The sequence below is a fragment of the Bos taurus genome, chromosome 11 (assembly GCF_002263795.3).
Source record: "Bos taurus isolate L1 Dominette 01449 registration number 42190680 breed Hereford chromosome 11, ARS-UCD2.0, whole genome shotgun sequence".
NCBI classification, from domain to species: Eukaryota; Metazoa; Chordata; class Mammalia; order Artiodactyla; family Bovidae; genus Bos; species Bos taurus.
In genome coordinates, this window is record NC_037338.1 from 101,345,944 (window position 1) to 101,362,849 (window position 16,906).

Here is a 16,906-nt window from a genome sequence, read left to right on the forward strand (position 1 = left end):
CATAGCTTAGTTTAGCCTGTGAGTATCTTCTGTAGAATGGAATGATTCAGTATACATTCTGGTATCTGGCTGTTTGGCTCAGTGTTATGTCTGTGAGGTTTTTCCGTATCGTCGTTGCTGTCTGGAATTCACTGGGCGACTATTACTACAAGTTTCATCCCACCCTTGACGGACATTTGAGTAGTTTCGAGGTTGAAGTCATTGTGAATCGTGTTGTTATGACCACACCAGTTGATGTCTTTGGGTGAATATGTGTATGCGTTTCTAGCAGTGGAATTGTTAGGTCATAGAATATGCATATATTCCTTCTTAGTACATTCCCACTAGGCGTATTTGAGTTCAGCTGCACATCCTCACTCAGAGAAGGCAATGGCACCCCACTCCAGTATTCTTGCCTGGAAAATCCCATGGGCAGAGGACCCTGGTGGGCTGCAGTCCATGGGGTTGCTAAGAGTCGGACACAACTGAGCAACTTCACTTTCATTTTTCACCTAAATGCATTAGAGAAGGAAATGGCAACCCACTCCAGTGTTCTTGCCTGGAGAATCCAAGGGACGGGGGAGCCTGGTGGGCTGCTGTCTCTGGGGTCGCACAGAGTCAGACATGACTGAAGTGACCTAGCAGCAGCAGCAGCAGCACATCCTCACTAGTTTTGTAGTTTACATTTTTACATTTTTATTTTTAATGTATTTTTATTTACATTTTACATTTTTATTGTTGTATTTTGTGGTTTTAATTAACATTTCACAGATGACTAGTAAAATTGAGCTTTTTTTCATCTGACTATCTTCTTTTCAGTGGTGTCTGTACAAGTCTTTTACCTATTTTTCCATTGGGTTGTTTTTCTTATTGACTTGTAAGAGTTCATTCCTAATTGGATATGCATATGCATGTGTAAACACATAAACATATAATACAAATACTTTCTCACTCTCTGAATTGCCTTTACCTTCCCTTGAGGTCTCTTTTTGTTGGGGGCCAGAGTGAGGTACTCCGCCCATGGCAAAGGTCATGAGGAAGGAGGCTCGACATACGCAAAGGCGGGATCGAGCCTCAGGAGTCCCCCTGGAACTCCTCGAGCATCTACCCCCATAACCAGAGCCTGCCTACTTTACTACTTTGTGCTCTTACCTACACCTCTGACTTTACGGGGGGCTGTCCCCCACCACCTCTTTCGGAGAAGGAGTTAACCTAGAGCTCCAGTCAATAAAAACTCTTGGGTGTGACAAGAGTGTTTTAACCTACAAACTCCTCTGAAGGTTCTCTAGCCTGCCTGACAGGCTCGTCCAGCCACATGTGATTGCTCACAGCCTCCTAACCGTGAGAGGCACAAGATGCTTTAAACCCTCTAAAAACAGGTTCTTTAGAGAAGTTAGAAAACTATTAGTATAAGTATAATGGGCTGATTAGAAATTGTGTTGGTGAAGGGTTTTTCATTTGTTGAGCCAATGTTTGTTGCTAAGTCTCCATATCCCCTGCCTTTACACACATTAATGAATATATAGAATTAACCTTTGATATTAATCACGTTAGACCTTAGGCTAAGTAAATTCTTTCCTTAACTAAAACCCACTACACCCTCACCCTGTAGGAATGTAACTTTATTTGGGTGGCGTCTGTTTTGAGAATAATCAGCCCTGGAGAAATAAGTGTCCTGATTGACTGACCACTGTCACAAGGAGAGGGTCGTAAATTGTCAGCAGGCCCCCCTGGCCAGAAGATGATGTAACACCCCTAAGACCTCTGTATACATTTGTATGAAGCACCTGACTTTGATAAAAGTCAGGACTGCTGACCCCGCGTGACTTTTGCATAACATCTCAGTGTATAAAAGTAGACCATGGAAAATAAAGAATTGGGATCAGTTTCTCGAAATACTGGTCTCCCCATGTCGCTCTCTCTCTCACTCTGGTTGAGTCTCCATCTGGAGCGCGGAACCCACCATGCTTACTAATTATGCCTGGGCTTCTAAGATCCGACCGGGGAGACCTCAGTGTCTCCTCTCCTTCGGGAGAGCGGAAGGACGCCTGCGGCCTACGTAAGTGGTGCAAACTTCTTGTCTTGAAGTTTTATTGGTCTCCCGCGTAAACCAAGCTACTCAGCCTCTTTTCTCCACTGAATTTTCCTACTGAGCTATCCTTATTCTATTACTCTTTATATCTTTAATTAATATCTAATTGAAGCTATTGTATCCTGATCCTCGCCTATGCCGTCTCTCCTTCGAATACCCTGGATCAGCTGGGGCTGGTCCCCGGCATCTTTTGATGACAAGTACTTAATTTTAATGTAATTTAATTATTTTTTTAAGATGAGTACTTTTTGTGTTCTGTTTTGAAAATAATTTCCTGTTTCAAGGTCAAAAAGATATTTTCCTAAAAGTTTTATTATTTCACTTTTCGTATTAGATCTACAGTCTATCATCTCAGTTTATTTTTATAGTTTAAAGAGAATTTTCTGTCCATTTCCCGCTTGATTATTTGAGTGCCCTCAGAACAGGAGTCGTATCTTTTCCTCTGTCTCTCTCCCAGTCTGCTTCCTTCCCCACCCCAGCACATACCTGTGCAGGCTTCACAGGAAATGCCCAGTTTACAGCTGTAGCTTTTGGCATAATACGTGACATGTGGCATTTATTAAATAAAGCTGTTCTACTGAATGCTTATGCAACCTAAAAACTCTTCTATATGTTCACTGGTGAAGGTAACAAATCACTTGAAGGTCCTCTCAAGTTATAACATCTCTAAAGCAGAATTCTTTTTTTTTTTTTCCCATTATTTATTTATTTGGTTGTGCTGGGTCTTAGTTGCAGCATGTGAACTCTTAAGTTGGGGCTTGTGGGATCTAACTCCCTGACCAGGGATCAAACCCAGGCCCCCTGCAATGGGAGCACAGAGTCTTAACCACTGGACCACCGAGGAAGTCCCAAAGCAGAATTCTTGATCTGTATTTCCCAGGAACCTGTCCTTGTTCTGGTAGTCCCATCTCGAAAAGCACTAACCTGGCAGTTTGCTCCAGCCCCTGGTGCGGAAGTCATCCTGGATGCCTCTCTGTAATAGCGCCTGCCGTGGTCCACACTAGCAGAGGTCTTGCCAGCTCTGCTCTGTGGTGTGTTATTTGTCATAAATCCACATCTCTGTCCCTGTTGATATCGAATTTCAGGCCATTATCATCTACCCTCAGTAGCCTCCTGACCACTCTGTTTCTTCGCCTGCCTGTCACTGTCATCCATGCTCTGTTGAATAGCAGGAGGACTCTTCTAATATCATAAATCAAAGGATAGTTTCAACTCTCCTAAAACTCCACTAGTAGTTTTCCAACTCAGAATAAAATCCGGACTCCTTGGTATAGTCTTCCATGACCTCCCTCTGCCTGCCCCCAACTCCCTCCCTGACTTCATGTGCCCACATTCACTTCTGCCCCGAACTTGCCAAAGTCTTTTCTGCACTTGCTTTTCTTGCTGCCTGGAGGTGCTTACCTAAACTTGCCATAGCTTTCTCCCTTACTTCATATCTCAGTGCAGAGACAGTGCTCAGTGAAGGCTTTTGGGCCATCTCATCTGAAGCAGTGTTTTCACTTTTATTCTCTCTATATGTTCCTGTTCATTTTTTTCGCGTCACTTGCTGCAATTACTGAAGAATTGTTTACTTCTGATTATGTCTTGTCCCAGTGGAAGGTGAGTTCCGTGAGAGTAGGGACCTTATCTGCCTTGTTTACCTCCATCTCCACTGTCTAGAACATGCCTTATACCAAGAAGGTACCCAGCAAATACAGGTTCAAAAGACTGAATGGTGGAACGGTAACGGTATTGTGAGAGTGCTACACCTGTGGCAGACACTGAGCCACCTACTCCAGGAAGCCATTGCTTGTAACATCTTGCTTGGGGTGTGGGACGCATTTTTAAACCTTTGCCTTTCATTTCAGCCAAAATCACTTCAGCCTCCTGTTACAGAAAAGCAGGGACATCAGTGGAAAGAGTCAGATCCTGTGATGGCTGGAATTGGGGAGGAGGTAAATTTGTTCCTGCAGATTTTTTCCAGAAATAGCTCTGATAGTGAGACTTGAATGGCTCTGGGTGCTGACTCCTGTGTGACTGTTTTATTCTGGCATTGAGCCTTGGCGTGTCCTGGGAGTCTCTGCTATTAGTGGGCCCAGAAGCCGTGACAGGACTGCCACACCATTCAGACTGAGTCGTCTCCTCATTTGTGGCCTTGACAGATCGCTCACTTTCAAAAGGAGCTGGAAGAATTGAAAGCCCGAACATCGAAAGCCTGTTTCCAGGTGGGCACATCTGAGGAGATGAAGATGCTGCGAACAGAATCAGATGACCTACATGCCTTTCTCTTGGAGATTAAAGAGACCACAGAGGTTTGTGTTTTTGATGCTCTTCCTAAGTTAAACATTGTCATCCTGATACTCCATGGGCATATATATTTTCTCTCTTAAAGGACACTGGTAGTGTTTTTTATGTGGACGAGTGGCTCAGCCAGGAATGCCTGACTTCAAACCCTGCCTTTTGTTTTAGTCGCTAAGTCGTGTCCAACTCTTTGTGACCCTATGGATCGTAGCCCGCCAGGCTCTTTGGTCCATGTGATTTCCCATGGATACTGAACAATAAACTCTGTGACATTGTGCAAGTTATTCTAATAGCTCTATGTTTTATTTTTTTCATGTGGAAAATGGAATAATAAGTACTTTGTATCCCATTGGCACAAGGCATTCCATTAAAGTTTATTCTAGTTGTTAGTTTAGTTTAGGTATATTTGAAAATTTATTAGGTTTTTTTCTTGGTATAAAAGCAAACTTTAATGAAGATGTGGGCATTTACAGGAGAAAACTTACTGTCTTTTATAGTCAATTGTTAGGTTATAAAGTGTTAAGTTTAAGAAAAAAGCAGGATACTCAAGAGCATATACAATGTAAAAATAACAAATGTTTGCTGTTCACTGTATTATTTACTGTGTTACTTTTTTTTTTTGGCTGCTCAGGGTCTTAGCTATGGCATGTGGGTCTAGTTCCCCAACCAGGGATCAAACCCAGGCCCCAGCATTGCGAGCTCTTAGCCACTAGACCACCAGGGGAGACCCATGTGTTTCTATTATTACTCTTTACTATGTGCCAGGCATCTCAATATTATCACAATGAATCTTCACAGCTTTTCTGTGTGGTAGGCACTGTTGTTCTTTCTGTTTTGCAAGAACAGGAAATCTAGGCTTAGAGAGATGAAGTGTTTCCCCAAAGTCACCCAGTTACTGAGTGATAGTGCCCGGATCCCAATTCAGACTGCCTGACTCCAGAGTTCTTGTCTTAAATATCGCGCTTGGAAATAAGAAAGTTCTCGAGGGTGGGGGAGGGGTAAATTGGGAATTTGAGATTAAGAGATACACACTCTATATATCAAATAGATAGACCACAAGGACCTACCATATAGCACAGGGACCTGTATTCAATATCTTGTATTAATAATAACCCATAATGGAAAAAAATCTGAGAAAGAATTATATGTGTGTGTGTATATGTATGTAAAACTGAATCACTTTGCTGTACATTTGAAACATTTTAAATCAACTATACTTCAATAAAAATTTTAAAAGTTAAAAAAGGAGAATTCTCCAAGGTTTTAGCAGTGATCATCTTTATTTATTTATTTATTCTTTATTTTTCGACTGCACCCTGCAACATGTAGGATCTTAGTTCCCTGACCAGGGATTGAACCCACACCCTTGGCAGTGAAAACACCAAGCCCTTCCTTACCACTGAACTGCCAGAGAAATCCCAGTGGTCATCTTTAGATGGAAGGATTACCAGTATTTTTATTTTTCCTGAGTTTCTGATCATTAAGGTTGTATTTTTTTAATGAGAAAGGAAAAAGAAAAAAAAAATGAACGTTAGTATCTTTCTTTCCAAGCAGAGAAATCAGTTTTGGCTCTGTTCAGATGTTCATCTTGTTAAATATTTGAGAAGCACCACCTTGATCTAGCAAGAAAGGTTTATTTCTCAGAAATAGCACTTTTGTATCAGCCCATCCTTGTACCTTTTCTAGTCCCTTCATGGAGATATAAGTACCCTGAAGACAACTTTACTGGAGGGCTTTGCTGGTGTTGAAGAAGCCAGAGAACAGAATGAGAGGAACCGTGACTCTGCGTATCTGCACTTGCTCTACAAGAGGCCACTGGACCCCAGGAGTGAAGCTCAACTCCAGGTAGGAGAACCTCACCAGAGCTGCCGAAAACAGACACCTAGATGGGCACGCTCCTCTGGAAGGTCCAGGTTTGCAGGACTGCCTGGACAAAGTTGTTCATTTCCTCTGAGTGCTAACCCACTTCATATATACCTCCTTGACTGTAACAAAGAAAACAGCACTTTCCCCCTTGAGGTTTTTTGGATCAACAAAAACAATTTTTAATTAAATCTTAAGCATGGTAGAAAGTAGCTGTTGAAAAAGATATATTTAGAAATCAAATCAGGAATAATAATAATTATTAATGTAACAGCTATTTATTGGCCTGAAAAGAAAAGGTGTTGTTTTCTGGGAAAGAAGGTTGGGAGAGCATTCAGAAGAAACAGCATGAGTTCATGCAGAGATACGGTCACATTTGAAGTGTCCATAGTAAAGGGCCTTCCTCTAGTCACAGAGTACTGAGTTGAAATTTGTGTCTGATGCTAAGGTTACTGCTGCTTCCTAGAATCAGCCTGACTCTTTTAAGTGACATTGTCATCTTCAGTTAGGGCACATACCCTTGTCCAAGAATAATTTTGAAAATACAGTTAAACACAATAAGATCTTGGTACAGATGTAAAAGTATTTCCCAGTGTATAGCACTTCATCTTCATTTGTATACACATTTAATGTAATGCTTCATTTTCATTAGTGGAATGCTCTATTTTATTTATTTTTTTTACCAATTATTTATTTATTTATTTATTTTTTAATTTTTGAGAGTTAAGTTATGGCGCCGTAAAGGTTAACACTAGATCACAATTTAAAGAAAATTATTGAAGGCCTAAAATGAATTAATAGGTAAGACTTTTAATAATGGTAAATTCCATTTCTAGTACTGATACTATTCTTTGTTTTCGAGAAATGACTTTTCCCCCACTGGTGAGATGACTTATGCATTCTATTCTGTGAATAGATAGGTGCAGAATTATTTTCAGTGCTGTTTTGTAGGATAATTTTGTCTGTATTACAGTTAATTTCATGGGTGGGAGAGCAAAATCTAAATGGGTGTACTGTTGGAGTAGCAGAGTACAATGGAAAATTCCTAGGCCATGTGGAGCTACTTTACAAGAGCTGAAAAATGAGAACTAAGCCAGAACATCGGTTCCCTAGAGACCCTGGGCTGACACACCCTTTCTGTTTCCCTTTTCTTAACACTATCTCTCTGTCACACACTTTAAAAGTTGGGTTTCTCTAACATTCTAATGATTATTTGTTGTTATTTAGTCACTAAGTTGTGTCTGACTCTTTTGTGACCCCATGGACTATAGCCCACCAGACTCATCTGTCCATGGGATTTTCCAGGCAAGAATGATAGAGTGGATTGCCATTTCCTTCTCCATCTAATGATTATATTAAAACGTGTTATGTTTTCCTTATTCCTTGTGGTTCTCAGTGTAAAAAGACTTCAAAGTCATTTTAACTGTTTTGAGACACAATCCTGCAAACTACTAGAAAACCGAGTCATTTTGCCATTTCATTTTTTTCTTGCAGGAAATTCGGCGCCTTCATCAGTATGTGAAATTTGCTGTCCAAGATGTGAATGATGTTCTAGACTTGGAGTGGGATCGGCATCTGGAACAAAAGAAAAAACAAAAGTGAGCGAGATCTCTCACCCACCATCTTGATAGTGCTGTGGCCTTTTAAAAAGATCATCTAAGAGGGTTTCTGAAAACCCTACACAGGTTCTTTCTCTTTGACACAGTCATTATACATCAAGAAATTCTATGGAATAATAACATTGTTCACAATAATACATAAAAGAATTTACAGCACGGTTAATGAGAGTGAAAAATTGGATTCAGCCTAGTTATGCAAAAGTTAAGAGTAGCTAAATCTGACCACATTTTTCTCTTAAACAAAATACTGTGTAACCGCTGAATCTCATATTCTCAAAAAAAAACATGTTAAATATCTTTTCTGAGAAGCCAATGGCACCCCACTCCAGTACTCTTGCCTGGAAAATCCCATGGGCGGAGGAGCCTGGTAGGCTGCCGTCCATGAGGTCTTGAAGAGTCGGACATGACTGAGTGACTTCACTTTCACTTTTCACTTTCATGCATTGGAGAAGGAAATGGCAACCCATTCCAGTGTTCTTGCCTGGAGAATCCCAGGGATGGGGGAGCCTGGTGGGCTGCCGTCTATGGGGTCTCACAGAGTCGGACACGACTGAAGTGACTTAGCAGCATACAAAATATATAATTGTGTAACTGTAATTATTAGGTACAGCATATAAAAAATGAAAAAGTTAAGACATGAAGTCATACTAGATGACCTCAGTGTGGAAGTCTAATGTAAAAAAAGGCTGGTAATAAATCTATCAGAATACTCATTTAGAGCTGCAAGATGGGATTCCGAGGGGTTTTTCTTTTACACTTTCCTGTATATTCCAGATTTTCTTTTGCAGGAAACATTGCTAATTAGTTTGGATAACTAAAAGGATGAGAGGAATGACAACAGATAGAGGAAACCCTTCTCTTGTAATCTTCTGTCCATGGATGTTTGGTTTGATGCCTTGTGTTTTCCAGAAGGAATAGAATGCAATACATTGTGAAAGCAATAAGGTGATGTGAAAAACAGGTCAGCCCTCCAAATGCTAGATTTCTGAAATACCTACACTTGATCAGTGTGATTAGCCTTGTAAGGAAATAAACAGGAAATGATCTGTTTATTTGTTTACAAAACTGTGAGGTCACAGACTTAAGTAGGCAGCCCGAGTGTTGTGTCAGGGGCAGGGGTAGAATGTGTTTAAAATCCAGTAAACAGAATTTAATAGATGATATTGTACAGCGTGGAGAAAGGTTTTGTGCCTAACCTGAGGAACCTCAGAGCCTAGGTGTGGTAAGACAGAGGTGAAAATTGATCTTCCCGACACTGGCAGGGGCAGATTCTGTGGCCTGGAGCCCTTGTCCCTGGGGGCAGCTGGCCCCCTTTAGAAGAGGTTTCAGAGTGCACTCCCCTGTTGCCAAATTCATGTTCCTCCCCAAGTGAGAGAATGGCTTGACCTGACTTCGTGAACGTTCTGCTCGGCTTGACGGTTGGAATACTGTTGTCTAATTAATACGTTGACTTTTTAAAAAGTGCATGAGGCTAACAAGAAAAGCCAGGCTTTCTTCTCCTTTAAACAACCCCATGGATTTTCTATTAATACTTAATGTGCCTTTTTTAAGTTTCCTTTCTGCAGAGTTCTGATTCTTAAATCTATACGGTTTGCTGGAACGTCTCTCTTTTAGACCCTTCTCTAAATATTATCTGGAACCCCACTGAAATGCCTTTTAAAAATGTATGTTGAGCTAATGACCTTGTCACCAGAAAGAAAGGGACCATTGTCCTTTTCTCCTTTTAATTCTTTTGGGTGGGGGACCCCCTGCTGCCAAGTCGCGTGCTGTCCTCTGTCTCTTGACGGCACTCTGAAGATCAGCTTTTTTTTTAATTAACGAGTCTGTTTTTGGCCGTGCTGGGTCTTCACTGCTGCATGCAGGCTGTCTCTAGTTGTGGACAGTGGGAGCGACTTTCCAGTTGTGCTGGGCTTCTTACTGAGGTGGCGCCTCTTCTTACGCAGCACACGTTTCGTTGCTCCATGGCATGTGGAATCTTCCCGGACCAGGGATCGAACCCTTGTCTCCTGCACTGGCCGGTGGATTCTAAACGACTGGACCACCAAAAAAGTCCCTCTTAGTAACTTCTTGATGTTTCTTTCCCACTAGTGGTTCTTCATTTTATTATTTTCACTGTTACAGTCTTTTCTTTTCTTTCCAGTGGAAATTTCTTTTATTTGAACCATTCTCATACGTTCTTTCCTCCTTGCTCTAAACAGGCGCCTGCTTGTGCCAGAACGAGAGACACTGTTTAATACTCTTGCCAACAACCGGGAAATCATCAACCAACAGAGGAAGAGGCTGAATCACCTGGTGGATAGTCTCCAGCAGCTCCGACTTTACAATCAGACCTCCCAGTGGAGCCTTCCCTTGGATGTTCCCTCCCAGAGCACCACACACAGGTGTGCAGGAGAACACGTCTGTTAATGCCGCGTGCACTCAGTAAATGAGGTGGGATGAGTGAATAAATACACAGAGCAAAGTGAACTAGTTGTCGAGTAGTTTAGATGTGCGTTTGAAAGTGACTCTGCTGTCTTTCATCTGTGTAATTGTGGTCAGATTCCTTACCCTCTCTGATCCTTTTTCCCTCTGCCAAAAAGTGGGGCTAACAATAGCCTTCTCAAGTAGCTCAATGGTAAAGAATACCCCTGCCAATGCAGGAGACGCAGGTTCAATCCCTGAGTCAGGAAGAGCCCCTGAAAAAGGAAATGGCACCCCACTCCAGTATTCTTGCCTGGACAGTCCCATGGGCAGAGGAGCCTGGCAGGCTACAGTCTGTGGGGTCGCAAAAGAGCTGGGCACGACTGAGCACGCGTGCACTCAGGGAACTAACAATGTGCACCTCATGGGGTTACCGGAGGGTTTAAGTCTTTAAAGCACCTAGTAGTATGCCTCGGAGAAGGCAATGGCACCCCACTCCAGTACTCTTGCCTGGAAAATCCCATGGACGGAAGAGCCTGGTAGGCTGCAGTCCATGGGCTTGCTAGGAGTCGGACATGACTGAGCGACTTCCCTTTCACTTTTCACTTTCATGCCTTGGAGAAGGAAATGGCAACCCACTCCAGTGTTCTTGCCTGGAGAATCCCAGGGACGGGGGAGCCTGGTGGGCTGCCGTCTATGGGGTCGCACAGAGTCGGACACGACTGAAGCGATGCAGCAGCAGCAGCAGTAGTAGTGTGCCTGATGGAACAGGCCCTTGATAGATAATAGCTGGTACTGTAGTCATAGCATTGTTGTTTAATTGAAAATTAGCTGTTGGGATTAGGTTGATCAACTTGTCTGGAAACTCAGATTTGTCATTTTGCAAGTGTGGAGATTTCAGACCCTGCTTAGACAGTTTACCCCTGAAGTTACCAAAGTGGTAACTGCCTTTAGTCTAAATGTATAGATTTTAATTGCCCTTCCTTCTAGAGCCCTGTTGGGGTTGTGTTTGCTCTGGGGTGGGATGTGATAGTGAGACTGTGATCATTTTCCCTTTGGGTTAATTCGTTGTTTGGTCAGATTTTCCATTTCCCTTTCAGGATGCTCTCATCTCTTGCCTTTGTGTTTAGGAGGATAATGTGCCATCACCATTACCATGAGTCCCAATTTCTCAGATCATAGGTGGTTCATACGTAACATTGTCCTCTTTCAGTTTTGACAGCGACCTCGAAAGCCTGCGCAATGCTTTGTTGAAAACGACTCTAGAGGCTCACCCCAAACCATTGCCTAAAGTACCAGGTAAGTGCATTCTCCCCAGTCTTTAAACTCTGTTCTCTTTCTGACCTTAAAAACCAAGTTTTAAGCATTTACGGGTTCACGAATTTCTTGCAGCTAAACTGTCCCCCGTGAAACAGGCACAACTGAGAAATTTCTTGGCCAAGAGGAAGACCCCACCAGTGAGATCCACTGCTCCAGGTAGAGGAACCCGGTCCTGAATTTTTAGGATAAACTGTATAGTACATTGTGTGGGAGTAGGATGGGGTTTGTGTGTGTGTGTCTGTGCATGTTTTTCTTTGGTTCTTAATGGGAGATAGAGGAAGTGTCTCCAGAATCTGTCATCCATCTGCATATGGGATTAAGAAGAAGCTTATACATAGTCAACTCGGGGTGGTTGTTTTGGCTTTTACACTGTGTTTTCCATAGTCCTCAGGTTCTGTGGCAGTGATTGCCAAGGATCTGGGGGGAAGCTGAACTGGTTCCATGGGTCCTAGCCTTCACTTTAGCTAGAAAAGCTTTACTTTTCTGATTCGTGTCGGATTTTGAGTAAGGCTGCATTTGAAAAAAGACATGCTCAGTAGACACGCGTGACTAGTGGCAGTCTAACGAGAAATGCAGACATAGGACATGCAGGTGCTGGTGGGTATGAGTGGACTTGCTGAGGGACCGTGCTGCACGCTGACTTGCCTCAGAACACCTCGGGTGGTGCTGTCCAGTGGAGCTTCCTGCAGTGCTTGTGGTGTTGGATCTGTGCTGCCCAATACAGCAGTTAACCGTGGCCACCGGGTACTTTAAGGGGGATGGTACAACTTAGAGTTCAGATTTTTCATTTGTTTTTCATCTAAATAACCACACATGGCTGGTGGCTACCAAATTGACATTGCAGCCTAGCAGTAGCCCTAGTACGTTTTTTAATTAAAAAAATTCTTTTGGCTATGGCTGCCAGGCAAGACCACATGCGTGGTTTTCACTTGCAATTGTTTATATTACGTTTGAAAAAAGTGAACCCGTTAGTTGCTCAGTTGTGTTTGACTCTTTGCGCCCCCATGAACTATATAGCCGACCAGGCTCCTCTTGACCATGGGATTCTCCAGGCAAGAATACTGGAGTGGGTAGCCATTTCCTTCTCTAGGGCATCTTCCCGACCCAGGGATCGAACCTGGGTCTCCTGCATTGCAGGCAGATTCTTTACTGTGAGTCACCAGGGAAGCCCATGTTACACTCACATTATGACACGTAAAATCTTGTAGAGTGATGTGTCCGTAGGGCAAATAAGTCAGTAAGTATTAGCAATACTTTTTAAATAACTTGAGGAGGAGAGAGGGCTGTTTTTTGCTTGATTTTGGTGTTTCCAGTACACAGACAGTTACATGACTTCTGGAATTCATGGTAGAAAGTAACATGGCATAAAGCCTTGCCCCGTAGTTTATGGAAGGAGCAAAACAGGGAAAGTGAGAATCGATTTTAGTGATTTTTTTTTTTTTTAACTAATTGTCTCATTCAAAAGAAGCGTTGGATTTACCTGGCATTGTTTGAGACCCTCGGAACTGAGGATGTGATGTCTTCTCCGGTTTGTATTAGGCCTGTTCTTAGAAGTTTGTTGTTGGAAGGCAGGGACACCATTGTGACTGCCTGTTCACTCTGCTGTGGGAGTTGGTTGCTTTTCTGAGGTGGCGTTGTTGCCCGTGAACTTCCTGCTTTTACACCAGTGTGCATCCTGTCTCCCACCTCACATTTTTTTTGCCTAACAGTCAAAATGTTCTTGTCCTATACAGCTCAGTTTTGCAAAACCCATTTGAGCAAAGACTATCTTTGTTCATGTTCAACTGCAGCTGCTTCCACTTAAAATAAGTAATAATTAAGTCGCTTTACAAATTGGATATTTCTCTAGCGACAGTGAAAATTACATAGCTTTTGGACTCGAATTGTCTCAGTTATCTTTTGTTTTGGGCTCTGTAGCCAGCCTGTCTCGGTCAGCCTTCCTGTCTCAGAGGTATTATGAAGACTTGGATGAAGCCAGCTCAACGTCATCCATTTCCCAGTCTCTGGAGAGTGAAGACACACGGACATCCTGTAAGGATGACGACGCAGTGGTCCAGGTCCCCCGGCACGCTCCCGTGGTTCGAACACCTTCCATCCAGCCCAGTCTCTTGCCCCAGGCAACTCCTTTTGCTAAATCTCACCTGATTCATGGTTCGCAGGGTATGATGGGAACTTCAAGTAAGTAAACAGTGGGACCAGAAACAATCTTTTCCCTAAGAGGTTCCTAACTCATGAAGGAACTGTGGCTGGGTTTTATTACTAGCACATGCAGAAGTGGTGGGTTCTAGCCCATTTCTGCTGCTGCTGCTAAGTCGCTTCAGTCGTGTCCGACTCTCTGTGACCCCATAGACAGCAGCCCGCCAGGCTCCCCCATCACTGGGATTCTCCAGGCAAGAACACTGGAGTGGGTTGCCATTTCCTTCTCCAAGGCATGAAAGTGAAAAGTGAAAGTGAAGTCCCTCAGTCATGTCCGACTCCTAGCAACCCCATGGACTGCAGCCTACCAGGCTCTTCCGTCCATGGGATTTTCCAGGCAAGAGTACTGGAGTGGGTTGCCATTGCCTTCTCCGCCATTTCTGCTAATCCTTTAGAAATTACGGACAGAGTCAAGAGATGTGTTCCCCTTGAAAGTGGTTGGTGGGACACTGTGAGGAAGAGGAGGCGCTTCAAGGCTCACGCTGTTGCCCCTTTACGTGGAAGACAGTGTGTGCCTTTCTGACCTCGGCTCATTTCAGCTTGAAGCCATGTTCTGTCTCAGGGCTTACCAGCCATGGTGCTCATTATCTCTGGTGGCTTGTTGACGGGACCTATGTTAGGCTGTTAGATCTTCAGCTCAGAGTGTCAGGACTTTGTACTGAAGTGACTCCTAAGTAGACCAACCTAGGCATGAGGTACTAGAATGGAGAGATTTGAGAGAGAAGAGCTAACCATTCATTGCTCTGTATGGGCATAGAAGTTATATCTCACTCAGTGTCAGAGGAAATGATCATATAACATATTTTCTCCAGTAGAAGTGGGCAGACAGCATCCAGCATCCTTGAAAGATAAAAGTGCCAACCTGTCAGTTTGCCAGTATTTTCTGTTAATGCTTAAGGATATTAAATCTTCGCATTTTCCCTGCAACCTAACATGGAGAATTTACCATTTTAATTTTTGTGTGTGCTTCTGTTCTGACCCACTGTATCACTTAACTTTACTTTTTCCCTCAGTGTCTACACCTGCTAGCAAAATTATTCCCCAAGGAGCTGATAGCACCATGCTTGCAACAAAAACAGTGAAGCATGGCGCACCTGGCCCTTCGCACCCCATCTCTGCCCCGCAGGCGGCCGCCGCAGCAGCACTGAGACGGCAGATGGCCAGTCAGGCGCCAGGTAAGAGCACCGGTGCAGGGGCTGATGCTGAGCTGTCTGAGCCACAGGCCAGGACATGGGGGCCAAGAAACGGCGGGCCCTTCGCTGCCTTTCAGAAAAGAGAACTGATGTGACAGCTCTCGCCTTCGCGGGGAGAGTTCTGAGAGGGCAGCAACTCAGTTGGAAACTTGCCCTTAAAGGGCTGTATAAGATCTACCGTGTTCAGTTAAGTTCATTTGCATCATTTCTTTTTAGATTCAACACAAGGATTCATCCCTATTTTTGAATAATGTCTGCTTTAAGCCCCAGAATTAATCTTTGCTGTTAGATCACCTAATAATGTTAGAGTTGTCTCGTAGTATTTTAAGGCTCCGAGCCACCCTTTGCAATGAGTGTACGTGTGCCCATTTTGCTTTTGAGTAATGCTCGGTTTGGAGAGGCGAAGGTCACCAACCAATATGTAACAAAGCCCAGACTCCAACCCTGTGTTCTTTGTACTCAAGTACAGCTTTTTCTTAAGATTGCAGTTTTAACCTGGAAACGTGAAGCTCTAAGGAACTAATCAGCTCTTGCATTTTGTCAGTGGTTTGTGGCTCTCCATAATCTTCTACATTAAGATTTCTAGGTAATTTGCCTTGGAACTTCAGTTAATCAGTTTTTACAAGCCAGTGCTTCTCAACCAGAGGCTTTTTTACTCTGCCTGCTTCCCCTCCAACAGTTGGCAGTGTTGCTGCCCTGTAGTGGGTAGAGGCCAGTAATGCTGCAAAGAAACTGCCAAAAGCACAAGAGAACCCTACAACAAAGGATTATCCATCCCCAAACGTCAGTAGTGCCAAGAGTGAGAAACTTGGCTATAAATCATATTTTTGTTTTAGCTGAATGAAGTTTTTTAGTTTTATAACATATGCCAATTTACACTAAAATTTTAAAAGATGGAAAAGACATGGTGGTTTGATTTAGCCAAAAATAGTTGCCATTAGATGATAATAGATCTCTAGGGAAAGTTCAGATTAAAACCCTTACTAAGACATCTCAAATAGATATGAAAGAGCAAAAACAAGAGAACTTTTTAAGGTACTTTTGAGCATTCTGAAAAATATAAGAAACCCTTGATGTTGTAAATATTAGTTGGACCAAGCAGGATCTTAGCATTGTACTGAACAGATCCTAAATCAAGCTGATTGATTATTTATCAACTTCTAGTCTATCAGGATTTAGGATTAGTCCATTCTCAGCAGGAGGTGGTGTGATCTCTATTATCATTTCAGAAGACATTATTCAAAAACAGGTTTCGAAGGTGTGGGCACCTGTGAGTGTTAAGGATGAAGTATGTGCAGTCATAAGCAGGGCATCCCTGGTGACTCCTGAAGGAGGGGGTGAAGTGAGCTGCCATAGAGCCACCATCCCACCTGGGCTACAAGTTCACCTGTGCCCCACAGTAGTTGGAGAAGATCCAAAAGCTTTGCTTAGGCCTTCTTAATAGTTATTTATAACATGTCATAAAGTCCTGGGCTACAGTTTTAAATTATAAGACACATACAAAAAAGGTATGAAAGCTGATAAGCCTAAGGTAAGTAGGTGTCAAATCAGTCCCTGTTACCATTCCTTAATTCAGGCCTTCTTGGCCTCCTTCTCCATTCTGGTTCAATCTCCATTTTTTGTATTTTATTCACTGTGTCTGTCTCACTAAAGCATGAACTTCTTTAAAGAAGAAACTATATTTTAGACATTTTTTGTATTCCCAGCACCTAACAGAGTCTGACAGTAATAAGCTCATGTGAAAGAGTGGTTGAATGAATGAATGCATGGTGGAGGCAGAAACACTGGTAATCCTCTAGCTTTTTCTGCCCTTTTCTAGGACAAGCCAACAATATGGCAAGCATCTCAGCTCTGCTCTATAAAAGCTGGCTGGTGAATTCCTTTTTTCTGAACTAGTACATTTGATTAAATTGCACAAGCTTCATTGAATGATCTTTATGAAGGGCGTAGGCCAGGTGTTCTAT

At 42.9% G+C, this 16,906-nt stretch overlaps 1 protein-coding gene across 4 annotated transcripts in view; it reads left to right on the forward strand.

The window, feature by feature from the left end:
* The window catches only part of NUP214 (nucleoporin 214), a 90,987-nt gene that overhangs the window by 22,585 nt on the left and 51,496 nt on the right, over positions 1 to 16,906 (forward strand). For all 4 annotated transcript variants that reach the window (XM_005213418.5, XM_010810496.4, XM_024999248.2 and 1 more), the window contains exons 15-23: positions 3,919 to 4,005; positions 4,213 to 4,362; positions 6,038 to 6,196; positions 7,709 to 7,812; positions 10,032 to 10,214; positions 11,447 to 11,532; positions 11,626 to 11,709; positions 13,471 to 13,731; positions 14,763 to 14,924. In XM_005213418.5, coding sequence (XP_005213475.2) covers positions 3,919 to 4,005; positions 4,213 to 4,362; positions 6,038 to 6,196; positions 7,709 to 7,812; positions 10,032 to 10,214; positions 11,447 to 11,532; positions 11,626 to 11,709; positions 13,471 to 13,731; positions 14,763 to 14,924 — 1,276 coding nt within the window. The remainder of the gene's footprint in view (positions 1 to 3,918; positions 4,006 to 4,212; positions 4,363 to 6,037; positions 6,197 to 7,708; positions 7,813 to 10,031; positions 10,215 to 11,446; positions 11,533 to 11,625; positions 11,710 to 13,470; positions 13,732 to 14,762; positions 14,925 to 16,906) is intronic.